This window comes from Sceloporus occidentalis, unplaced genomic scaffold, assembly GCF_023333645.1.
Source record: "Sceloporus occidentalis isolate IW3139 unplaced genomic scaffold, rSceOcc1.0.p SCAF_2, whole genome shotgun sequence".
NCBI lineage: Eukaryota > Metazoa > Chordata > Lepidosauria > Squamata > Phrynosomatidae > Sceloporus > Sceloporus occidentalis.
Window position 1 is genome coordinate 257,769,996 of NW_028316982.1, and position 26,476 is coordinate 257,796,471.

Sequence of the window (26,476 nt, forward strand, 5' to 3'; positions counted from 1 at the left end):
CGCCATGTGTTTGTTGTTGCTGTGTACCTTTAAGTCATTTCTAATTTATGGTGCCCCTAAAGTGCCTATCATGGGGTTTTCTTGGCAAGATTTGTTCAGAATTTTGCCACTGCCTTCCCCTGAGGGTGAGAGCATGTGACTTGTCCAAGTTCACACAGTGGGTTTCATGGCCGAGCAGAAATCGAACCCTGGTCTCCAGAGTTGTAGTCCAACATTTAAACAACTATGCCACGCTGGATCTCTGATGGATAAATCAGTCTGTTTCTAATCTGTGTCAATTTTTGCATGTGCTCATTTGTAAATTTACTCCTCTCTGTTTTATTAAATTCTGACAATTTTTATTTCAAAAATCCACAATTCAAATTTCACTGTATACTAAAATACTAAAGCCTTACCTTATTTTCTCACTAAATGTACATTTCTAACTACCCATTTCTAATTTATCCTAAAATACACATTTTTACATATATTTTCGCATCTTTTAAAAGCCAAAAATGGCCTCATAAAATATGAAATACTAAAGCTGAAGGATAACTGTACTCTGACCTACACATTAGTGCAGGAGATAGAGATGAGGGAGATTAATAAAAGATCTAATAAATGAGTTATCTAGACATGAATGCCACAGATGGTACAGGCAGAAAAAGTCTGTGACATATCTGAATAGGAAATAAGACAAGTTAGCCTGACTATGAGGACAAAGGGCCAAGCCAAGACTACACTGTTTTACCTCTTACTAAAGCTATAACTTTACAGCCTTATACATAAAGCTAGGCAGCTCTTCTCATTTGCAAATCACCTCCAGGAGAGGGCACTCTAAACTAGAGAAAGATGACTGGGGAAAAAAGTGATACTGATTAACCTTTCATCAGCTAATTCTCACTTGATTTTACCTAGCCTGCATATCTCCTATGGTTACATTATTTAGAACTGTTTTAACAGGTTTTGTCTATTTTAAGTGATAATCTGTTTGTAACCTTTTTACATTATTGTTATTATTTATCATTTTAAAAATTAACTAAATTGCTTTGCAATCTTTAGATATATGATGGGATATATTTTAATAAATAAATAAGTAACATGAATGGAGCACCTAACACAGATAATGGATAACAATGGCAGGATACAGACAGGCCCCAGAGTCCCCGACCCACCGCTTTTCCAGGCCACGGGGAAGCGGCAAAAAGCCAGGTGATCTTCAAAAATAGAGCTTAATTGTGGTATCCCTCAAGGCGCCATCCTGTCCCCGATGCTATTTAACATCTATATGAAGCCGCTGGGAGAAATCATCCGTGGATATGGGGCTGGGTGTTATCAGTATGCTGATGACACCCAAATATATTTCTCCATGTCCCGGTCATCTGCGACAACGACAGATGGCATCTCTCCCCTCAACCAGTGTCTTCAGGCAGTAATGGATTGGATGAGGGAAAACAAGCTCAAGCTGAATCCAGACAAAATGGAGGTACTTATGGTAGAGGCCCCCAAACCAGGTATTGGGCTGCAACCTCCAGTCCTAGAGGGGCTCACACTCTTCTCAAAGGACTGTGTTTGCAGTCTGGGGGCGCTTCTTGACCCATCGCTTCAGATGAGGAATCAGGTGAATGCGACAGTCAAGCGCACTTGTTATCAGCTCCGGCTGATACCTCAGCTGCGCCCTTTCCTGAAACGGGGTGACCTCGAAACTGTAGTACATGCACTGGTAACCTCAAGACTTGAGGCTACCCTTCTGTCTAGTCTGGAAATTCTAATTGGTACAGGATATGGCAGCCAGGTTGGTCACAGAAACAGCAAGAAGTGACCATATCACACCAATACTGAAGTCACTCCACTGGCTGCCTATCAGTTTTCGGGCACAGTTCGCCCCATACACTCAGGTCCTCTGGGAGGAATTTACTACAGCCTTTAAAGACCAGGTTGACAGCGACCTCCCTGAGGACATTTTCTGCAGCCATTCCCAACTTATGGAATGGCCTGCCGGATGAAATCCATCAAATTATCAATCTAGAGAACTTTAAAAAAGCCGTTAAGACAAATCTCTTCCGGCAGGCCTTCCCAGAATAATATACTCGGCCACAAATAAAACTCCCATCTATTGAACTCTGCCCATGACTATTACTATTTGTATTATTTGGATTTTAGTATGTAGTTTTTAATCTTATACTGTTTAACCTTGTTTGGGGGGGGTACTATGTATATATGGATGCATTTTAACTTGTTGTACGCCGCTTTGATTGCCTGGCAAAAAGCGGGATAGAATTTAAAAATAAATTTATTTATTTATTTATTTGAAAGAAAATCAACTCATTTGAAATGTGGTGCTGGAGAAGAATACTTAAAATACCATGGACAGCCAAGAAGACAAACAAATGGGTTTTTGAACAGCTCAGGCCAGGGATCTCCTTGGAAGCAAAGATGATCAAATTGAGACTATCGTATTTGGCCACTTCATGAGAAGGCATGGATCACTAGAGAAAACAGTAATGCTAGGAAAGGTGGAGGATGGAAGAAAGAGAGGAAGACCACAAACCAGATGGACAGACTCAGTCAGGGGTATTATGGGCAAGGTTTGCAGGATCTGGGCAAGGCAGTGGAAGATAGGAATTCTTGGAGATGTCTCATCCACACGGTCGACATGAGTCAGAACCGACTTGAGGGCGGCTAACAACAAATAATGCCCTTTCCACCAAAGGAGGGTACATCAGAACATATACAATAAAAACAAATGATAAACACCACACTATAAAGTGTTTAAATAGTAAAATACAGTGGGCCCTCCCCTTACATGGGGGATCTGTTCTGGACCCCTCTGTGTAAAGGTAAATCCGCGTATGCTCACGCCCCATAGGAAACAATGGGACGTGTGCACATGGCGGTGCATATGCCACAGATGCGCACACCATCGTTTATATTGTCACACGGCTTCCACATAAGCAGGAAGCCGCGTATGACACGGGCACACTGTAATATACTAATATGCTAAAAACAAAAAGAAACAAAATCCTCCTCAGTTGCTACCCATCTTAACCACCTTAGGCTCAGCAACTTAATCCAGTGAATTGAAGGAAAGGGTGGTTTAACCCTTTACAAAAGTAGATCAGAGCCTCCTCCAGCCAGAGATGCAAAAGAAGGCTGTTCCACAAACGTGGAGCCAGATTCTGAAAGGCTCACAGCCTTGACAGAGCCATACACATTGGCGGAACCATCAAATATCCTTTGTCTGCAGACATTAAACTTCTAGATGGTACATACCATGCACACCTGAATTAAGAAATTATTAAAGGGGATTGATTAAACACAGCAGAGGTTAGCAACTTGGTGCTCTCCAGATGGGCTACAACTTCAATAAGACCCAGCCAGCATGGCTAAAGGTCAGATAGTATGAGACCTGTAATTCAGAGCAAATCAAGCCTGAACTCTTCCTAGCAGCCATGATGACTAAATTGAGACTTTCATACTTTGGCCATATCATAAGGAGGCATGACTCTAGAAAAGACAATGATGCTTGGTAAGGTAGAAGGTAGCAAGAAATGAAGAAGACCACATTCCAGATAGATGGATTCAAAAAAACCACAACTCTTGAGTTTGTGGGACCTGAGCAGGGCTATTGATGACAGGGTGACTTGGAGGTCTCTCATTCATGATGTCACCAAAAGTCCAAGTCAACTTGACAACAATTAACAACAATAAAATTCAGAACATCTGAAGGGTACATAATTGCCTATCTCAAAGACACAGCCATGTTAGTCTGGAAAATCAGTATGCAAAGGGATCTTGCAGAACCTGTGAGACTAACTGAAAGAAAATGGTAGCATGAGCCAACTTTCTCAGATGTATGCCTATCTGTGAAACATAAGCTCCTCTCATCAGAAAAGAAAATATTACTTGTAGTAAAAACCGTTAACACTGCTTCCAATATAGCTTCCTTTGCCTATGGAATAATAAAATTGCACCAAAATATTACAAAGAACAACATTACAAAGAACATTCCACTGCTTTCTGACAATTATCTGACATTTTGTATGGCTTTTATTCTCAGTCTAAAATTAGGTCCTGTACTTGTATAGCTTACTTCTTAAAGGCAATGTTTAAAAACTGAATGGTCACAGGGCTGCTGGGAAGTAACTGGTCGGTTAATGTAATGGTCATCTTCACAGTTTCATTCCTTCGCGTTTCACAAGATAGTTCTGTAACCTAAAAAGAAAGACCTATAAGTTATTTGCTTTCTCTTTTTTTGCATTTCTATTGTTATAGAAAACTGCTACTGTGACTTTAAAACACTGCAAGTTCTCTCACTAAACTCACAGCAGACTTCGGTCTGACAGAACCAGAAAGGAGGGGACCACAATGAATATAGAAACACAGATTCATTTATTTTGACAGCTGTCACTCCAGGAGGAATTCACATTCCAAAACAATCTTGGAGCTTTCAAAGCAAGGGAAAATGGCGTCTTTTATAGGGTTTGAGCAATTGCTTTATCAGTCAAGCCATACTGTTTGGAGACGTGGGTAAGCTATTATAATGTTATCTTGAGATTGTATTCCAGTATGCATATTATTATCCCTGTTAATTGCTGCATTAATTTTTGTCAACCTTGTATGTTTAGAAATATGACATAATGTCCAGTCCTAATCCGACATAAAATACTCCGAATTGCTGAGGAAGACCATCCTAGGGTCGAAACGGCCCTAAAACACTCCGGAGGTAGCCGTCCTCAAGCCTTATTCTCAAGCCTTATTGCTGCAAGTACCAATTTTATGCCCTATTGCTGCAAGTACCTATGAGGATTTGCGCATTTTGATGTATGGGACTGAATTGTTGCCCTGCTACCTGGGAAGACTACATGTCATATTCTCATGCCTTATTGCTGCAAGTACCCATGATGATATGTGCATTTTGACTGATGGGACTGAGTTGCTGCAGCTTCATTTTATGGTCTTGGACCTTCTGAGACGATTGCAAGGACACAGTACTATGTCATAGATGGATATACAATTGTTCTAATGTGTGGTATGACAATTTAGTATTGTTAATACAGATGTATAGTGTTTAATATATGAGACACGTCTCTGTTATAATTATTGAATTATCTACACACAATAATTGCTGTTCCCTTTCTGGTAGGACTACTTTAGTGTAAGCTTGCTGTTCTTTGTTTGTGTTCACCATAGCAAAAGTTAAACATATAGAATAACCCTACAATCAGAGCACAGGTTTATGAATACATTAAAGCACATCTTAGTCACATTCCATTCACCCTATCAGTCTTTTGCCCCCCTTTCCAGGCCTTGGTGGAGATGTCTTCCTGTCCTAAGCTATGCTCCCTTAGGCCCGTTACAGACCGCCCAAAAGGGGCGGTCTTGAGCCGCTGCCGGTTGCAGCGCAGAGGAGCCGCAACAGCCAAACCGCGCGACTCCTCCGCGCTGCAAAAAAGGAGTGCAGAAATCTCACTCCTTCCGGCAATCCGGAAGAGCCGCCGCAAGTGCCAAAGTGCGCACTCGCGACGGCTCTTCCGGGTTTAGACGTCTGGACGCTGTGCGTCCGTTACGTCAAGATGGCCGCGCCTGTCTGTATAGGGCGCCGCCATCTTGCCGTACGGAATATGCGTGAGGGGCAAGGCGTGTCCGGAAGCGCCGCCCCTCGCACGTATTCCTGGCGCAACGACGGCGCCGCTTAGGCCCGTCTGTAAGGCGCCAAAGTTAGCAACATGTACCAGAGCTCCCGAGGTCAAACACTTAGGTCAGCCTGTACTTTTTACTCCTCTGTAAATCCTGTTTACATTTCTGGGGGACCTCAACTCCAAAAGCTTTCCTGGTGGCTACTCCCAGGCTATGGAAGCCTACCAAAGGAGGCTAAACTGCTGTCTTTCTGTCTGCAAGCAAGTATCTTTTTATTGATACAGCTGGCAGGCTTTGGCAATCAAGTGAAGTTGCTTGCTATATTGTGAACGGAACTTCCAAGCAGATAAGCTCTCCTCTCTCTTTTATTTATGTGTTTTTTAAAACCGTTAATGGTACGTGACTTTATCAGTGTCCCTGTGGGATTGTCCATACTATCCAAATGACCCAGGTTCCCCAGAGTCTCACATTGTCTAGTTTAAGACAACACAGGTTGATGCCACCATAACAGGATCAGACCCAATCTCGCCAGTACAGACACATATCTGGTCTGACTGGTAAAAAAGCCTTTATCCCAGGGTAAAATAGCTCTGTTTTTCTGTAAAGTTTCTAGGAAACTCCAGCAAAACCAGGCTTTTCTGACAGTCTTTCCTGCCCCATGCTCCTTACCTCGCTGGCATGCATCTAATGGGGCCTCTGCCCTGTTTCCGCATCAGACAGGGAGACTGGGGGGTTTCTCAGTTGGTTTGCATGCTGGCAAGTCCTGAGCCGGTGAAGGGATGGGTGTGTGAACATCTGCCCATCCCCACACTGACTAAGGGACGAACCCAGTTGAGCACCAGGGGCAGACAGCACAGGCTCAACTGAAAACTGAATGAAAGAGTTAATAGAATGCAGATGTATCCTAAAGTATACTATCACATTTTGTTGTCGGACTCATTTTTAAGCATAAGATGGATGATGAATTACAAACATTGTACTGTAATGTATACATTTCAATATTTAGAGAGAAGCTCAAAAACAGCTGAACTTAAAATGTCTTCCAGATGGCAGATAGCCACAGTTATATATTTGGAGCGAGTATACAAATCACCAGGATTGGATTCTTGTTATCAAGAAATGTAATTGTTTTATCATCCATATAGCACCATAGAAAGAGGTTTAAAAGTAGGGGAAGGAGGAATGAAGATAGGGGGAAAGAACATCAACAATCTAAGTCGATATGCAGATGACTCCATACTACTAGCACAGTAGTATATATCATACACTTGGAATCATTACTAAGAAAGGCCAAGGAAGGTAGTGCAAAGGCAGGCTTGTTGCTGAACATAAAACAAGAATAATGACCACAGAGAATCCACAAATATTCTACCTAGAAAATGAGGAAACCATAATAGTAAAAGACAAACAAATGGGTCCCTGAACATTATCAAGACTGAATAGTCCCTGGAAGTCCCTGAAAACCAAGATGATTAAATTGAGGTCGTTGTACTTTGGCTACATCATGAAAAGAAATGACTTATTAGAAAAGACAATAATACTAGAAAAGGTAGCAGGCAGTAGAAAGAGAAGAAGGCTGCATGTCAGATGGCTAAACTCAATGAGGGAGATCATGGACATAAATCTACAAGATCTAAGCAGAGCAGTGGAGGACAGAGGGGCCTGGTTATGCCTCATCAATAAGGTCACCATCAGTCTAAGTCAAGTCGAGGGCAGCTAACAACAATAACAACAGTACCAAACTGAGAAAATTTAAATCTAAATAGGGCCCAGAATGAGATTTCTGAAAATAGGTTCCAAATTGTACAGCAGTCTATGAATATCCTTACATAATCATTTCCATCCCAAATCCCAATCACGCCTTTTGCCCTGAAGATTTCAGAATAAAGATGTTGCCCTTCAGGGATTACAGAACCTGCTGCTCTAGTCTGGATGTAATGTGTCAATCACAATAATTATCCTGTTCTTTTTAAAATCATGTTTCTTATAACTTACTTTTTTTAAAAGGACATATATTAGGACAAGAAGATTTATGCTACAAAAAAACAAAACCCTTTACACTTTCTACTTTGGGATGGAGAACATATGTTCTGTCAAGCAATGTATTATCTCAGGTTCCACATACTGAAAGTAAGCAGGTCTAAAGCCAGCAGTCAAGTTGTGCCAGATGCATAAGTACCTAACCCTTTTCTAAGACTGAGGGGAATGCAAATAGGAAAGAGCTATTCCCCCCCATCCCTAAAACATTTCCTTACTCTCTCACTTAAACTTCATGGGCAGATGTATAGCAGGATGAATGAAGGCTGGTTCATTTTTATAATTTTTAATAACAGAGTGAATGAGAGATTTACTGTACCTCATTTTCCAGTTTGTGTGCAAGAAACAGTGTTGCTCCATCAAACACTTTGGCTTTCCCCAGAAATTCAGGATGGCTGTACAACAGTGCAATCCGCAAGCGTCTGGATTCCATCTCCGGGATAAATGCTACATGGTATTGGTACAATTGCCATTCTCTGGGGATGCCTAAACTGAACAGGTTGGTAACAACCTTTACAGGAATTCCACTGGAGCCTGAAATAAACAAAATTGTTTAAGATCTTGCTCTTACAAATATGCATTCTTTTAACTCTTCAGTGTGTTGCTTGTCTGGGTGAATGGAAATTTACTGAGACAATTAACTGACTCATAAATTGCCCTCCTGTGATAATGGATTTACACATGTATGGACCTCAGCACTTAGCATACACACATTTGAAGTGTTGCATGTTGCCTTTTATTTGAACATGTTTTAACATACTTTAACTCCAGATAAGACAGACATTGTTGTTAGCTGCCTTCGACTCAACCTCAACTCATGGTGTCCCTGGGAAGGAGATGTCTCCAAGACCCCCATCCTCTACCTCTCTGCTCAGGTTTGTGGTCACCCCGATTCAATCTATCTATCTGGCATGTGGTCTTCCTCTCTTTCTATTGCCCTTTACCTTCCCCAGCATCAATGTCTTTTTTAAAGAATCAGACCTTCTCATCATGTGGCCAAAGACAGAAGGCAATGCACAAAAAGTCTGCATTCTCAGCTGTGGTTCTTTATTTATAGAGAATTCACCTACAGGAACAGTGTGTGCTCTGGTTCTCCTTCCTTTAAAATTAGTGTATCCACACTGTACAGTTATAGCACTTTGATCCCACTGCTAATTCCATGGGTCCATCCTACAAAATCTTGGGATCTGTAGTTTAGTGAGGTGCTCTTTGTTCTCTATTGTCCTTCCCTGAGTTACAGAATTAGAACTCTTTGGTAGTGAATGCCAAGTGCCTCACAAAATTACAAATAGTGGTGTACCATAGGATGAAGCCATATGTCATGCCCAGCCTGGAGGACGGCTTGGAGGACTCAGAGGATGAGCTAGAGCCCCTGGGACCTGAACCTGTAATGGAGGAGCCAGAGCCCCTGGGGCTTGAACCTGTAATGGAGGAGCCAGAGGCTGGCCCTAGTTCTGCTGGAGCAGAGTCTATGGTCCCTCCAGAGGTTCAGCAGTCAAGTTTGCCTGGTGCCGAGGCTGTGGACATGGAGGAGGATCTGGGCAGTGTGCCTACCTTCAATGAGCGTCGAGCAGAAAGAGAGGGCCTTCGAAGATCTTGTAGGCTTTATCAGAAGCGTCTTCGTAATCAGACACAGCTGAAGGCCGGCTCCTTGCCTTCTTAAGCACCTGGAGGATGTGTGGTTCTTTGCCAGTGGATATCTGACTCTTTTAGAGGAAAGACTCTGTCTCTGGCTCCTTTGGCTTCTTGTCTTGACTACCTGGAAACCTTGACCTTGGACTGCTTTATCGACCTGCCTATCTGTTGCCCTGAACCTCGGACCGTCTGACAATTCTCTTGGTAATCCCTTTTGCTAGAACTACTGTGAATCTCCAGGACTGTGTAGCTTTCACATGACTTTGCTGTGCTGGGAGGGGGTTTGTTTGTTTGAGAACTAGCTGCCTTATCAGCCCTTTGGCTGCTTTCCCGGACACCATGTAAGTTAAAGAACCAAATTGCTACAATTGTGTAGTGTGGAAACACCAATGTAATACTATTTATTCTGACTATTATGCCCTTTCCCATTTCCAGATGGGGAGCTATCCACCCAGTCCTCAAAGAGCCATATTCTTTCAGATGAACATTAATATGAAAATAAAGTAAATAAAATTTAAATAACTAAATATGTGTTCATTTTCTATTCAGGGTGATTTATTAGTAGATCTATTGCAGCCACAACACTTCAGTTGTGTTGGGTTATGATACCACTGTTTGTAGTCTTAAATAGAATAAATTTGTCTTCAGAAGAACTGCTAAAGGAAAAAGCTGAATGCTAGCCCCATCTCGTTATTCTGATGTGAGCGGATTTTCTAGACCTGTATGTTTCTTGTTAGAAATCTAATTACTTCTACTCTCACAATTCACCCCAGGAAGTACTGCCAGTGTAGTCAATCTGTTTATGAATACTGAAACCTAAGATTTAATCATAACCTACTTTCTCAGTCTTTGTTTCCACAGAAATCGTGCACTCAACCTTACCAATTCAAGCTACTAAAAAGCTACTATTCAGTCTCAAGCAGCAGGAAATGAGCATCTATGAACACTTATTGGTTGGTGGCTATGACAACAATGACCAAGTTTACACAATCATAGTTTCATAAACTGAGATGGTATACAGCTTTGAAACAAATTAAAATATACAGCCAACCATCTTGTAGTTCCTGCATATTTCACATGTTAATTGTTCTCTGTTAGCCATAGTTTTTCTTTCTGGTTGTTTGCTAGTTCATGTAAGGGAGTGAGCAATGGGATAGCATATGCAGGAAAAAGGCTCATGTACATTTCAGATTATTAATATATGATTAGGAGGTCTCTTCCTGTTCTTCAGAATGGCTTGTCTCTCAAAATATGTATACACTCATCCCTCGCCATTAGTGGACTTGGGATCTGCAGTTTTGGTCCTTCACAGAAAGCAAGCAGGAAGGGACAAAATGGTGTGTGCCTCCATTATAACCAATTGGGCTTGAATATCATGAGCTATTTCCGATTTGTGGGGAGGGGGCAGAGTGAATTGGGAGGGATGAGTGTATTTGCTGATTTCACTAGCATTTCAAAGAATCGCTTTGCACTGTAACAAAGATCATTCTTGGGCCTACCCAAGGATTAATGGAGATGGCCACACAAGTACTAATACACTACTGAATAAAGGCTACACGAGAAGAATATAGTTGATTTGCAATGAAAACAACATATTACTACATATTACCTGTTTTAGAATCTCTGACATGTTCCATTGTCTCCCTGGTTCTTATTCCCATGTCTTCCAAGTTACAACGGATCCTTCCCCCTCTATCCATCACTTTATAGCCAGAAGTTCCAACAGAAAAGCCATCTTGAAAAGGAAAAAGGTGAGAGGTAAAATCTTAGAGGCCTCAAGAAGAATGTTCTCTGCTGCCCTAGAGGGTAGGGTCTATTGGTTTGAAGTTACTGGAGGGTAAAGTTTGACTGAACATTTGAAGGAACTTCAACAAAGGAACCAATTGTCTAGAGAGGTGGTGGGGTCTCCTTCTCTGGATGTCTTCAAAAAGAGGCTGGACAACTACCTGTTGGGGATGATCTAGCTAAATTTCCTGCATTGAATGGGGGACTGAATCTGATGGCAAAAAGAGCTCCTTCCAACTCAGATTCTATGTGAGATAAAACTATCATGAATATATATATGGAAACAGTAGGAATAATGTTTGCTACACAAAACATAGTCATATTATCAGATGTAGCTAAAAGCATACTGGCATCCTGTCATGCTATTCATTTATTGGGAATTCGAAGGCTTTCATGGCTGGTATCCATAGTTTTTTGTGGGTTTTTCGGGCTATTTATTATTATTATTATTATTATTATTATTATTATTTATTAACCTTTATTTATAAAGCGCTGTAAATTTACACAGCGCTTTATGGCCATGTTCTAGAAGAGTTTCTTCTTGATGTTTCGCCAGCATCTGTGGCTGGCATCTTCAGAGAAACTTTTTCCAGCCAAGCATTCTCTGAAGATGCCAGCCACAGATGCTGGCAAAACGTCAAGAAAAAACTCTTCTAGAACATGGCCACATAGCCCGAAAAACCCACAAAAAACTATTCATTTATTGTTAATATGTATTACATTCTAAACGTCATAGCTGATTCTACGCTTTTATTTGCATATTGACCCAGTAAATAATTACTGATTGACTAAAATTTTGTGAACAAAGGCCCGTTACAGACGGGCCTATAGTACAGACTAGGTCCATACTAGGGTTAGAAAGGGGCATCACTTCCGGACACCCCTAACCCTAATACGGACCGAGTCCATACAAAATGGCGGCGCCCGTTCTACATGGGGCCGCCATCTTGACGTAGCGGACACGTTGCGTCCGCACATCGCGCGGCGCATATGACGTTGCGAGTGCACCATTGGCGCCTCACGGCGTCATAACCGCGACCCAAAGAGAAGCGCCATTTTGGCACTTCTTATTTGCAGCGCAGAGGAACCGCGCAGTTTGGACTTGCAAATGTTTGCAGTTTGCAAATGACGGTGGCGGCAGACCACCCGTTCTGGGCGGTCTGTAACACGCCCTAGTTTACAATGTAAGCAACATAGTTTAGCAGGATGTAATCTGTGCTACTACCATAAGTGATTTTACTTCAGATATGAATGGGTCTTAGAGCAAGGGAAACAGATTACTGGGTCCTGGCTATGTGCATATTTAACAGGAACCACTAGCACTTGGAATATTTTGTAAACATTAGATTATTTCAACAGCTGAAAATGCTCCTGATCAATGTCTGATGTGTAAATGGAAAAAAAGCAAGGATCCAGCACCTAATCCTTGATGAGCACGCTGACTTGGCTTGTCTCATGAAGACATGGCTGAACGATGCTAAGCAGGTTAATCTCTCCCAGGCCCCATACAGACAGGCCAAAATAAACCTGCTTCAGGTCATTTTGGAGGTATGCTGTTTAAATGATGTATGCATACTAAGAATCTGGAAGCTGCGCCAAAGCCACGATCCGCTCCTAAGGACTGGAGTGCAGCTTTGGCGCAACTTCCAGACTCTTAGTACGCATGCATCATTTATATAGCATACCTCCAAAGTGACCCAAAGCAGCTTTATTTTGGCCTGTCTGTATGGGGTCCCAGTTAACCAATTTGGTTCTGTCCAACTTGTTTCTTTGTGCAGTAAAGGAGGTAAGGAGGCAAAGTTGGGAGGCAAGGTTGCAGCAGCAGGTGTGGCCTATGAGGTGGGGGGGTGAGGTAAGGAGTCTATCTTAATTCCATTTCCTTCACCAGACTGCTGGGTTTGGTTCTAGGCACAATTTAACATGTGGGCTATCACCTGTAAATCCCTATACAGCTTAGGTCCAGACTACCTGAAAGACTGGATGATGATGATGATGATGATGATGTTGTTGATGATGATAATGATGATTTGTACTCTGCTTTTCCCCAAAAAATTGGGACTCAAAGCAACTTACAGTCTAAAAGCACAGTATAGTTAACAGCGTGGCAATTAAAATCAAACTAAACTATTACAATATTAAAACAGATAATTTGTTTAAAAATAGAATACAATTTAAAAAGATAAAAGCACTTAAAAATTATACACTTTAAAATACAATGCCCCCAGGACGTTCTCTAAAAACTTTCTGTTCTGAGTGCATGTCTGAATAGGAAGGTCTTAGCCTGTTGGCAAAAGGACAACAAAGAGGGGACCATTCTGGTCTTCCTAGAAAGGGAGTTCCAGAGTCTAGGGGCAGCCACCAAGAAGGCCCTCTCTCGCATCCCCACCGAGAGTGTATATGATGGTGGTGGGATTGAGAGAAAGGCCTCTCATGAGAGTATCAGAGCCCGGGCCACTTCATACAGGGAGATATGGTCTGCCAAATAGCCTGGACCTGAGCCATATCACCCTGTATGATCCAACCTGAATCTTAAGATACTCAGAAGAGGCCTTTCTCTAGGTCTTATCAAAGTCACAGGCCTGTCTTGTGAAAACATGAGAGTGAGCCTTGTCAGTGGCTGCTCCCAGGCTATGGAATTCTCTTCCACAGGAGTCTAGGCTAGTATCATCCCTGGTCCCCTTCCACCAACAGGTTGGCACTCCTTTTTATTTAAATAAAATAAAAAAGGAGATTAATAAAATAAAAAGGTTGTGCAAAAAAGTTTTTTAAATTATGTTTGCGCATTGCACTTTTACTCTTATTGTTATGTTTTTGAAATGACTTCATACTGTTTTAAATTGCTGGTGTTTTAATGACAACTTTAAAAAAACATGAATAATTTAAAACAGTATGAAGTCATTTCAAAGGCTGAACAATAAGGGTAAAAGTGAAATGCAGAAACACCATTAAAAAGTCTTTTGCACAACTAGTGCAGAAATTATTGGTGTTTAGTATGACAACTGTGGGACCTAGTGGTTCGGCAGTTAAGATGCCGACTCTGATGACCTCAAGGTCAGCAGATCAGCAGTTCGAGATTCAAGTGCCACATGAGAGAGTGAGCTCCCATCACTAGTACTAGCTTCTGCCAACCTAGCAGACTGAAAGCATATAAAAAGCACAAGTAGATAGGTAGATCAAAGGATTCAAGGAGTTAAGATACAAGACCAAAACTTTAAACTAAATGCTTTCGCAGACGATATTATCTTGTATCTGGAAGATCCCTCCCTTAGTATATCCCACCTTAAAAGCATAATACAAGAATATGGCTCACATTCAGGATTTAAGGTTAATGAAGAAAAAACAATTATAATAACTAAAAATATGCCAGAAAATGAAGAAAAATTATTAAAAGAAAAATCGGGCTATAAAATTGAAAAGAAAGCTAAATATTTAGGGATTACCATAACGAAAAGAAATATTGATCTCTTTAATAACAATTACATCATGACATGGAAAAAAAATAAAAGCTGATCTTGAAAAGTGGTCTAAATTAAAACTATCCTTTCTGGGGAAAATAGCAACGATCAAAATGAACGTGCTTCCAAGATTAAACTTCTTACTTCAAAACCTACCTATCATCTCTCATATGAAGTGTATAGACAGCTGGCAAAAAGAACTATCTGAATTTATTTGGAATGGCCGAAAGGCAAGAATAAAATGGAAAATACTATCTGAAGAAACATCGAGAGGTGGATGTGCGCTACCAAACCTCAAAGCCTATTATTTCGCATCTTGTCTATGTTGGATTGAAGAATGGGTCAAATTGAGAAATAAGAGGATGTTATTACTAGAAAGCACACAGCTACAATATGGCTACCACGCATTCATGTGGTATAATAAAAACAAAGCCAATAAAGCCTTCTCGCATCATTTCATAAGAAACTCGCTGTTAAAGGTTTGGACAAAAATTAAAGAACTTTTTTACCCCAAGATACCCTTATGGGCCTCTAGTCAGGAAGCGCTATTTAAAAGAACTAAAACACATGCCTCTTCTCAATGGCTAACGTATAAAGATCTCTTAGACAAATCAGGAAAATTTAAATCTCTACAACTTATGAAATCAGAAGGTTTATTGGAGGATTGGTATCTATACAGGCAACTGTGGGAAAGATTCAAGATAGATAAAGCAATTTTGAATATAAAAGGAAAATCTGAAATGGACGAGATATTTTTTGATGATAAAGGAGGTCATATGTCTAAGTTTTATAAAATCATAAACAGAAGATCCCTAGAACAGGAAATAGTAAAAGATACCATGCTAAAATGGGCAGTAGAAATCGGTAAACCCATAGAGCTGGAAAAATGGGAAAAGACCTGTCGGGATAGCAATAAATATACACTGTGCCAAAGCTACAAAGAAAATTTTTTGAAGATGTTTCATCATTGGTACATGTCACCGAATAAGCTGAACTTGATATATAAGATAGGAAACGCAAGATGCTGGAAATGTCAAAAACTCGATGCCAACTTTTTTCATATGTGGTGGAATTGCAAATATGCCTGCCAATATTGGAAAGAAATCTATGCGGTGATGTCGGAAATGCTTCAAATCTCAATCCCCTACGACCCTCTCCTCTACCTTTTAAATATGACAGCCATAATAACAGACAAAGATATAGAAAAGAGATATAGAAGAATAATCTTATACATGGTAACCTCAGCAAGAATCATATATGCTAAACAATGGAAAAAACCTACAATACCTACAAAAGAGGAATGGCTTCATAAATTGCTTGAAGCAATGGAAATGGATATCCTAACCGCTCGACTAAAGAATGCTCAAACAGAGGCAATAAACGAAAGAGAAAAAGAATGGCTATGTGTAGAAAAATATATAGAGAAAAATAAATAAGTATGTAAATATGATAGAAAAGTTAGAAAGGCTATGAATATTAACTTCTCCTAATATAAGTAACTATGTTATAGATAAAATTTCACATTGATAGATAGTAAAGAGGAATTTGCAGGCTGCGGACCCTTTTATTTTCTTTGTATCTCCTTACTTACTTCTCTTGTCAAAAGGACACTTAAGATAAATACACACCAGATGAGAGGGAACAAATGGATATAAACAAATAAGAGTGGTAAAGACCACCTAGGAAGTACAAAATAGTGGATGTAAGTTTTGGCTTAGAATCTAGAATATGACTAATAGATAATGGAAAGCTATTATGTCTTTTCATTTTGTTGTTGATGTCTTTTTTGTCATGTTATTGTGTTTTATATTTTGTGTATATATGTATGTTATGTTTTTGGTATATGTGTTTTATAAATAAAAAAAAAAAAGCACAAGTAGATAGGTACCATTTTGGTGGAAAGGTAGCAGCATTCTGTGCAGTCATGCTGGCCACATGATCACAGAACCATCTTTGCAATGCTGGCTCCATTGGCTTAGTAACAAGGTGAGCATCACCCCCTACAATTGGGATATAACTAGACAATCTTGTCAAAGGGGGGGGGGCTTTACTATATTTTTAATATGACAATTCATTTAAGAGTCTTTTAAAACTTTCTATCATGTTTTAGCTGTGTCTAAGTTTAAGCTATCTTGTGGCCATGTCAAAAAAGGGGGCAGGATATAAATACATACATACATGCATGCTTTGAAGTCCATAACATTTTAATAGTTATTGCACCATTAATTCATACACTTACATTTTGGTGAACTTTTTCCAGATCTTGTGTCGCTTTTAACATCTTCTTTCTCACTTTGCAAAGCTAAAAGATCACCGCTCCCTGAATAACCCTGGTAAGGTAAGAAGGAAATGAAAACTAAAGGAAAAACTAAAGGAGATGAACACATAACTCCTTTCTGCACTGGTATTTTTCCCACACTGATTTCTGTGTAAGAAAAAAAAATGTATATGCTTTGACTTGTTCACACACTTAAACTATCTCAAGTATTAAGGCTGGGAAACTCTAGGATACATCATTTTGAATCTAGCCACTTACTATTTTATTGGTGGTCAAGATTAGTTCTGTTATTGTGTGATTTCACCACAGAAACAATGGGGCTCAACAGACCACCCGAAAACAGAGGACTGGAAACCCCCATTTTAACTCCAGAGGGACACCACAGCAGTCAAACCGTGCGGCGTCCCTCCAGAGTAAAAAGAAGATGTGAAAATCAGTTTCTTTTTGTGGGGCACTCCGCATGCCATGGCTGCGTCTGTTGCGCATCCATGACGTAAGCGCAGCACCTGGATGTGTGGACACACCGCTGCACTTGTGTCATGCACATGCACCCCATATGGACGGCGCTGCACAAAGATGGCACCGTCCATACGTGCTAGGCTTCTGGAGCGTGCGGATGCTGCGTGCTCCAGAACCCTAGAATTGGCCCCAGGCCGTCGCAAACCAGCCATCTGTATCAGGCCAGTATTGTCAAAAGTTGCCTAGAAAAATAAGACAACAAAAATAGAGTGCTCATCCACAACTATTCTTCTGTTTATATTTTACCATCAAAACAAGTTCAATGTATTCACTAAAAATAAAAAAGAACCCCTTCCAATGTTAATGGAATTGAAATAGATTTTCAAAATGTACGAACAATTAAAATAATGTGTCAATCCTTTCCCTCTAACTCTCCTATCTCTGCCAGGAGACTGCTGAAGGAAGAACAGACTGATCTTGCCCAGGGTCTGAACTGATTGTTTATAGAGAGCTTTTGAAATTAGGCCAAGAATGATATGAAATTATGCTGCAGGCTACTGAAGATTCTCCTCTTTGCTCAGTCCCTATAAAATGAACAGTTTATAGTCTACTGCTGAAACCAAACAATACAACATTAGAAACTACACTCAGGATTAATGGGGTTAGCTGCCCCAAATGACAGACAGCAATAATATGAGATTGTCTTTCTGACAGAAACATATATATAATTTATGTTTATTTATAGATTTATATGCTGCCTGCCTTTCAAAACAGACATTTTTCAAAAGCAGTTTAGAAATAATATAAGATACATTTTATAACTAGTACCTTAAAAAAATCCGAATAAAAACAGAACTATTAAACATCTGTGTTTTTTTTTAACAAACATCAGAAGAAACCAAAACATTCTAAGAGAAATATCACAGTTTACAGAATAACTTCTGAACATCTCCATTCTTGCTTGGTAATACAAACCTTGTCACTAACTCATTCATAGGTATATCCCAGGAAGGTCAGGAGTAACGATATTACAATGGGGCTTGAGCTTATGTGGTTTTTGCCTTACGCCAGGGGTCTGGAATGGATCCCTGCGTATGGCAAGGCTCCACTGTACTGCAGCAATTATGCAATATATTTTGGTGGGACACATATAATAAACTAATACCAAGCATTTTGCTTCAGTTTAAAGTCTGCCCAAATATACAGTTTGTGACAATCTGCTTCATCATGCTAATGGATAAATCAAGCCGTAACGTACCCAAGAGAACGTAACATTTTGTAAAAGACAGCCAGACTTCACAAACATACCACTCTGGGAGAATCAGGTTGTCTGAAGAACCCTTCTCCTCTAGAAAGCCCTCGGGCTTTAGCGCGAGCCCGCCCGTTCATCTCTCCAGGTGTAATTTGCTAAAATAAATAAAAATAACAGAATTAAATCCAATTACTTGTTATGAATGCTATTCATTTAACAGCAGCTTGAGCAGTCGATGTTTTCCTGAAAGGGATGCACAGAACAGAAGGGTTGTAGATACAAGAACCTCCTTTATTAACCTACTCATCCATGCACATAGCTCATCTGAAGAGATCCTTTTCCATGTTCTTCAACTGTGACAGCTGTATTGCAGAGATGGGCAAAGTGCTGCCTTTCAAATGTAGTTGACTATCTGGAGGACTACAACTCCCAACAGCCCTAGCCAGTATAGCCAATGGTGATAAATGCTGGGAATTGCAGTCCCATGTTTTTCCCATCCCTGACGTATCGGATGCTTATTCAAGCTAAGGCTTTTTGGCAATGGTATCAAGGACTTGCAAGTCAGTCTCCAAAGAGTCTATTTCACTCTGCTCCTATGAGGCTTTAGGCATTTTAGTCCCCATCCCGAGGTTATTGTGGCTGCTTTTGTTTCAAGAAAACTGTCAAAAAGATATCATAGAATATTCTATGAAGTATCCCAGAATTTACTATACTAAAACACAGTAAGATCTGTACAGAGTTGCCCATATTCAATGCCATCCTGTTGTTGCTGTTATGTGCCTTCACACTGTCAAGGGGTGAACTCTTAAGGGGCTTTCTCAGAAAAATCTACTCAGAGGAGGTTGACCACTGCCTTCTCTCTTTGGCTGAGAGAGTATGATGAGAGAGAAATCCTCTGGATTTCCAAGCCTAAGTGAACCCTGGTCTCCTGAAGTCCTACTCCAATGCTCAAAGCGCATTATGCTGGCTCTCATATTACAGTGTTTCATTATAAATAAAATAACTTGGACAGTTTAGTAGCAGACAATATCTAGGTTAGAAGAGATTTGTAAGCGCCCTTGAGAGTAACTAATCAAATTGTTGTCTGTATCTTAACTGCTCATCTCTCTTTCCCCTTCTGCTGTGTTCTTCCTCATTTTAAGTCATAAACCTCTTTCTGGGGCTACCTGGTTCAAATAATTACAGTCAGAGAATTGAACTGATAAGTCTTTGTTTGAGGAAGAGCTCCAGGCCAACTCAAAAATAACCTTTTCAATAACCTCCTTCTTTGGAGGTCTTTAAACAGAGGCTGGATGTTCACCTGTTAGAGGTGCTTTGATTGAGAGTTCCTGAATGGCAGAGGGTTGGACTGGATGGCCCTTGGGGTCTCTTCCTGCTCTACGATTCCATAATTCTGTTTAGCTAAAGCCAAAAAATGAAAGTTTGCTTCATCTCCCCACTCAAGTGTGTAAGCATAATACTGTGTAATTGTGACACGCGCTCCTGCCTAATTGTGGTTTAGGTGGCATGCTGAGTCCTAAAAGGATGAGGGTTTTCTTGGCAAGAATTGTTCAAAGGATTTGCCATTGTCTTCTCCTGAGACTGAGAGAGTGTGACATGCCTAAGGTCACACTGTGGGTTTCATGGCTGAGCTGAGAATCGAACCCTGGTCCCCGAGTCGTGGTCCAACGCTCAAACCACTGTGCCACACTGCCTCAAGGCTATGGAATTCTGGGAACTGTAGTTTTGTGAAACATTTAGCCTTCTCTGTTAGACAGTTCTGATGCCACAACAAAATACAAAACCCAGGATTCCACTGCATGGAGCCATGGCAATTAAAGTGTTATCAAACTGCATTATTTTTGCAATGCAGATGCTGCCTGGGTTACTGTAAAGATAAAAAGGAAGCAAAGCACTCTGTGCTGTGAAGAAACAGCTGGAATAACCATACTCTCTGCCAGCGCTCTAGGGAAGAAGAAAAATGGATAAATGTAGCAAAGGCCCGTTACAAACGGGCACCCTAGTACGCGACAAGCGCGTACTAGGGTTAGAAAGGGGTGTCACTTCTTGATGCCCCTAACCCTAATACGGATCCTGTCCGTACAAAATGGCGGTGCCTTATACAGATGGGCGCTGCCATTACTACGTCACCACCGTGCTGCCTCCAAACGAGGCGGTGTAGTTGTGACGTCGTCACGCGAGGGCGCATAGAGTGCCCTTCCACGGCGCAAGGAGCTCCAAAACGGAGCTCCTTCTGTGGTTTGCGTCGCTGGCGCAGTCTTTAGACGGCTGCACCAGCGATGCAAGGAAGAAAGGGGCCGAGCGGCCCCTTTCTCCTCCTTCCCGCCGCCATCGGGTGTCCTTGGGGCATGAAGCCCCAAGGGCACCCCTTTCCAGGCCGCAGGGGAAGCGGTCTTTTGCCGCTTCCCCGTGGCCTGGAAAGCGGCGGATTGGGGCCTCAGAGGCTGCCGTTGTGGCAGCTGAGGCCTTGATACAGCGGGGAAAGGGCTGCTTACAGGCCGCCCCAAAAGAGCGGTCTGTAACCTGCCAATAAGCGTATGAGGTAGGTAGCACATTGGTGAGGAAATGTGGGATCACTTTCTGTCACCCTGACCTACTTCATGTTTACATGAGGATATAGAGAGCCATCACAAACCTATTAAAGAAAGAATACAGTATAAATCACTTAAGTCCCTTCACATTACACAATAATAGTACTATGATTTAACTGCCATGGCTGCCTCTTACGCAATTCTGGGTTTTATAATCTGGTGAAGCATTAAAGCTCTTTGGCTGAGAATTCTAAATGCCCCTCACAAACTGCAAATCCCACGATTCCACAGGAAGCACCTAAGGGAATTAAAGTGGCATTTTAGTGCTGTAACTGCGTAGTGTAAAAGGGCCCTTAATATGCAAGTGGTATAACTTATTTGTAAATACAGTTGGCCCTCCGTATCCACAGATTCAACTATCCACGTCTTGAAAATATTCAAAGAAAATATAAGGTCCAAAGCACACTGCAGAAATAATCCAGTCTGAGACCGCTTTAACTGCCCTGGCTCAGTGCTAGGGAATCTTGGGAACTGTAGTTTACTGTGGCCCCAGAGCTCTCTGACAGGGCAGGCTAAAGGTCTCACAAAGCTAGTTCCTAGAATTCCTAGGGAGATGAAGCCTGTACCTTTATATATTTGGGTACAAGAGGGAATTTCAGCAGGTGTTGCTTATTATGCAGCCAGGTAACAACACCTGTTGAAATTCCCTTAAAGGGAAACAAGGCCGCCCTTGTTTTTCACTCTGGAAACCCTAAAGTAATGTACAGTGGACCCTTGTTATACGCTGGGGGTTGGTTCCAAGATCCCCCATGGATAACAAAATCCGTGGATGCTCAAGTCCCATTAAATATAATGAAATAGCAAAATGGTGTCCCCTATAAAAAATGGAAAAACAAGGTTTGATATTTGAAATTTATATTTTTTTTGAACATTTTCAAACCGTGGATGCTTGAATCCGTGTATAAAAAATCGGTGTATAAGAAGGGCCGGCTGCACACCACCTTGAATTTAGAAAAGAAATGATGTGGTATAAAATGGAACTCATTCGGCCATGAAACCAATGGGTGACCTTAGGTGAGTCACACTCTCTCAGCCTCAGGGGAAGGCAATGGCAAACCTCCTCTGGACAAATCTTGCCAAGAAAACCCCATGACAGGGTTCGCGCCTTAGGGTCGCCATAAATTGGAAACAACTTGAAGGTACATTACAAAACTTATTTTCATTATAGTTTGGGATGCTGAATTGAAAAACACAGTCAAACTTTCACACCACACAAAGATCACTTGCAAATTTGAATTTTCCCCCCAATTCAGTTATTATTCAGCTTTGCTTAAGTGCTGACGCTGATGTTCCAGCGTGGTTTTTTGTAAGGGTTTTAACAGTTTTGAGATTTCCTATCAACACATTTAAGTGGGCTAGGGGATCCTGGGAATTGTAGTTTGTTGTGGCACCAGAGCTCTGACAGAGGAGGCTAAATGTATCACAAAAACTACAAATCCAGGGATTGCATAGCAAGGAGCCAAGGGCAGTTAAAGTGGCGTCAAACTGCATTATTTCTGTAGTGCAGACGCAACTCCTCTCCTCAAAGAGATATTTCTACATCTACACTGTAGAAACAATGCAGTTTGACACCACTTTAGCTGCCATGGTCCTACAGAATCCTGGGATTTGTAGTTTTGTGAGATACAGTCAGTCCTACATATCCATGGATTCTTCATCCACGGATTCAAGCATCCACTGCTTGAAAATATTCCAAGAAATATATAAATTCTAAAAAACAAACCACGATAAAGGACACCATTTTGCTATGCCATAGTATTTAATGGGACTTGAACATCCACGGATTTTGGTATTCACAAAGGGTCCTGGAAGCAAACCCCAGAGGATACCAAGGGTCCGCTGTACTCTGCCTTCTCAATCAGAGCTCTGGTGCCACAACAAACTACAAATCCCAGGGTTCCATATGAGCACTGAGCAAGTCAAAGAGTGTAACCACACTTCAAAATGAAAGCAATTTGACACCCTTTTCACTGCCATGGCTCCATCCTGCAGAATCATGGGATCTGCAGCTTTATGAGGCATTTAGCATTGTCCCTCAGAGAGATTCGGAGCCACAAGAAGCTACAAAACTTCAAGTTTCCATAGCACTGAGCAAGTCAGAGTGTGCAGCCAAACCTCAATATTGAAGTAGTGCAACACACTTCAACTGCCATGGCCCCATCCTACGGATTTGTAGTTGTAGTACACGTTGCGTAGTTCTGTGAGGCACCAGCACTCTTTGGCAGAGAAGGCTGAAGAGACCCTTGCAAAACTGCAAATCCCAGGACTGCATAGGATGGAGCTGCAGCACTTACAAAGCGGTGCCAAACTGAACCATTTCTGCTGCAATGTAAATGCACCTGAAGCCCCTCAAAACTAATATGAGGGCAGGAGAAAATATATAAGCAAGGCCTGAGAGGGATTTTCTCAGGAACCAAACTCAGGGGCAAAAAATAAAAAGGGAAAGACGCTGGGTCTCTGGGGCTCCATCCGCACTGCAGAAACAATGCAGTTTGGGACCGCTTTAACTGACACGGCGCAATGCTACGGAATCCTGGGATTTGTAGTTCTGTGATACATCCAGCCTTCTCCATCAGAGAGCTCTGGTACCACAACGAACTACAAATCCCAGGATTCTGTACGATGGGTAAATCCAGTATAAATAATCCAGTTTGAGGCCGCTTTCACTGCCCTGGCTCAGTGCTATGGAATCCTGGGAACTGTAGTTTAGTGAGGCATTTAGCCTTCTCTGTCAGAGACCTCTGGGGCCGCAGCAAACTACAAATCCCAGAACTGCAAAGCACTGAGCCATGGCAGTTAAAGTGTTAGCGAACTGCATTATTTCTACAGCCCAGAGGCAGCGCTTTCCCAAAGACTGATAAGGAGTGCAGCCACACTGCAGAAATAACCCAGTTTCAGGCCGTTTTAACAGCCATGGCTCAGTACTATGGAATCCTGGGAACTGTAGTTTCGTGAGGCATTTAGCCTTCTCTGTCAGAAAGCTCTAATGACGTAACAAATGCTAGTTCCCAGAATTCCATAGCATTGAGTCAGTGGAGTTAAAACGGTGTCGAACTGGGCTATTTCTGCAGCGCGGATGCAGCCCCTCCCCGAAGACAGATGGGCTCCTTTGGGTGAAACGGGCCTCCTCCCGCTCACCCTCAGGAGCGGAGCCCCTTTAAAAACAAAGCCCTTTCCGTCGGCCTCTTGAAGGCTTCGCCCAGTCAGCCCTCGCCTCGAGAAGAACGCCTCCCTTCCCTTCAAATGCCGCGAAAATCCCCACAGCAACGAGGAGCCACGCCCCCTTTCGCCTTCTCGCGCCGCGATTGGGCACTTTCAGAGCACCGCGCCGTCCCATTGGTCGCCCTCGCCACCCGTTATGGCTCCTCTCCCGTTTTAGCGCTGAGGGAAGAAAGCGCGCGAATCAAGGGCAGCCATCTTGGCTGCATAGCTATGCGTAGGATAACATCCAAAACCCACAAAACTGTGGCACCTTTATAGGACCAACCCAAATGCACAAAATATAACATTCAAAATCAAAACTGTGGTACCTTTATGGGACCAAGCAAAACACACAAAATATAATATCCAAAACTCACAAAACTGTGGTACCTTTATGGGACCAAGCAAAACACACAAAATATAATATCCAAAACTCACAAAACTGTGGTACCTTTATGGGACCAAGCAAAACACACAAAATATAACATCCAAAATCCACAAAACTATGCTACCTTTATGGGACCTACCAAAATGCACAAAATATAGTATCCAAAATCAACAAAACTGTGGTGCCTTTATGACACCAGCCAAAATGCACAAAATATAACATTCAAATCCACAAAACCATGGTGCCTTTATGGGACCAACCAAAATGTCCAAAATATAATATCCAAATCCAGAAAACTGTGGTTTCTTTATGGGACCAATCAAAATATACAAAATACAGCTGGTCCTTCTTATCCAAGGATTCAAGCATCCACAGCTTTAAAATGTTTTTTTAAAAAGTATAAATTCCAAATAGCAAACCTCGATTTTCCATTTTATATAAGAGACTCCATTTTCATTTTCCACTATATTTAATGGGACTTGAGCATCCATGGATTTTGTTATCCACAGGGGGTCCTAGAACCAAACTCCAGCGGATAACAAGGGCCCACTCTATAATATCCCAAACTCATAAAACTGTAGTACTTTTATGGGACCAACCCCAATGCACAAAATATAACATCCAAAATCCACAAAACTGTGGTAACTTTATGGGACCAACCAAAATGCACAAAATATGACATCCAAAACCCACAAAACTGTGGTACATTTATGGACCATTGTTGCGGAACAAAAAAGTCTAGGGGAAAAAATGATACTACAAGAAATGGCTCAGTTTATTAAGAACAAAATAAAAGAAGTGAGCTGAAAATATTATCAGTCTTGCAGGCAGACAGAAATCGTATAATCTTGACCACTGAAGAAGACTTTTTGTCGAAATGTGTCTGGTTTTATTTCCATTAATTTTATATCTGTAATGGGCTCACATTGTTATCCCTCCCACATGTTTCTTTGGAGGCGTTGAAACCCTACCTGTATTTGTACTTTGAATGTCTGACATCTCCATATACTTTGCTCATTGGTTGGGATATATAGTTTCTTAGCCTTGTATATACTGGCTATACTAGCATTTTTATAAGATATTTTATATTTTTATCTGCTTCTATCTTCAGGCAAAGCACACAGATCTTATACAATTTCTGTCTTCCTGCAACACTGATAATAGTTTCAACTCCTTTTATTTTGTTCTTAATAAACTGAGCCATTTCTTGTACTGTAGTATCGTTTTTTTCCCCTAGACTTTTTTGTTCCACAACATTCCTTTTAGGTTTAGGGCCACACTTTTGTGTCTTCATCACATTTATGGACCAACCAAAATGCACAAAATATAACACCCCAAATCCACAAAACTATGGTACCTTTATGGGACCAAGCAAAATGCACAAAATATAACATCCACAACCCACAAAACTGCAGTACCTTTATGGCACCAACCAAAATGCACAAAATGTAATATCCAAAACCCACAAGACTGGTATTTTTATGGAACCAACTAAAAAGGAACACAAAAGATAATATCCAAAATCCGCAAAACTGGGGTACCTTTATGGGACCAATCAAAATGCACAAAATACATGACCATATCCAAAATCCACAAAACATTAATGATCATTGTTTTGTGGATTTTGGATATTGTTGCTGTTGTTGTGTGCCTTCAAGTCGTTTCTGACTTATGCTTTCCTCTGAAAATGTGATTCAAGGCATCATACCATAAATTAAAAAGGACACAGTTTAAAACCTACTATTAAGACAGCTAAAAATACTGAAAACATACTTA

At 41.2% G+C, this 26,476-nt stretch overlaps 1 protein-coding gene across 5 annotated transcripts in view; it reads right to left on the bottom strand.

Moving 5' to 3' along the window:
* Positions 1-25,690, bottom strand: part of PIWIL4 (piwi like RNA-mediated gene silencing 4) — a 57,908-nt gene extending 32,218 nt beyond the window's left edge. For 2 of the 5 annotated variants that reach the window (XM_089512821.1, XM_089512817.1), the window contains exons 1-6: positions 24,250-24,363; positions 18,577-18,675; positions 16,771-16,861; positions 10,901-11,026; positions 7,976-8,190; positions 4,073-4,194 (exon numbers count right to left, since the gene is read on the bottom strand). In XM_089512821.1, coding sequence (XP_089368947.1) covers positions 4,073-4,194; positions 7,976-8,190; positions 10,901-11,026; positions 16,771-16,861; positions 18,577-18,657 — 635 coding nt within the window. In that variant the 5' untranslated portion in view covers positions 18,658-18,675; positions 24,250-24,363. Of the gene's footprint in view, positions 1-4,072; positions 4,195-7,975; positions 8,191-10,900; positions 11,027-16,770; positions 16,862-18,576; positions 18,676-19,820; positions 20,778-24,249; positions 24,364-25,671 lie in introns of those variants that run through there. The other 3 variants (XM_089512819.1, XM_089512820.1, XM_089512818.1) reach the window with 3 other exon arrangements.
* Positions 25,691-26,476: the final 786 nt, after the last annotated feature.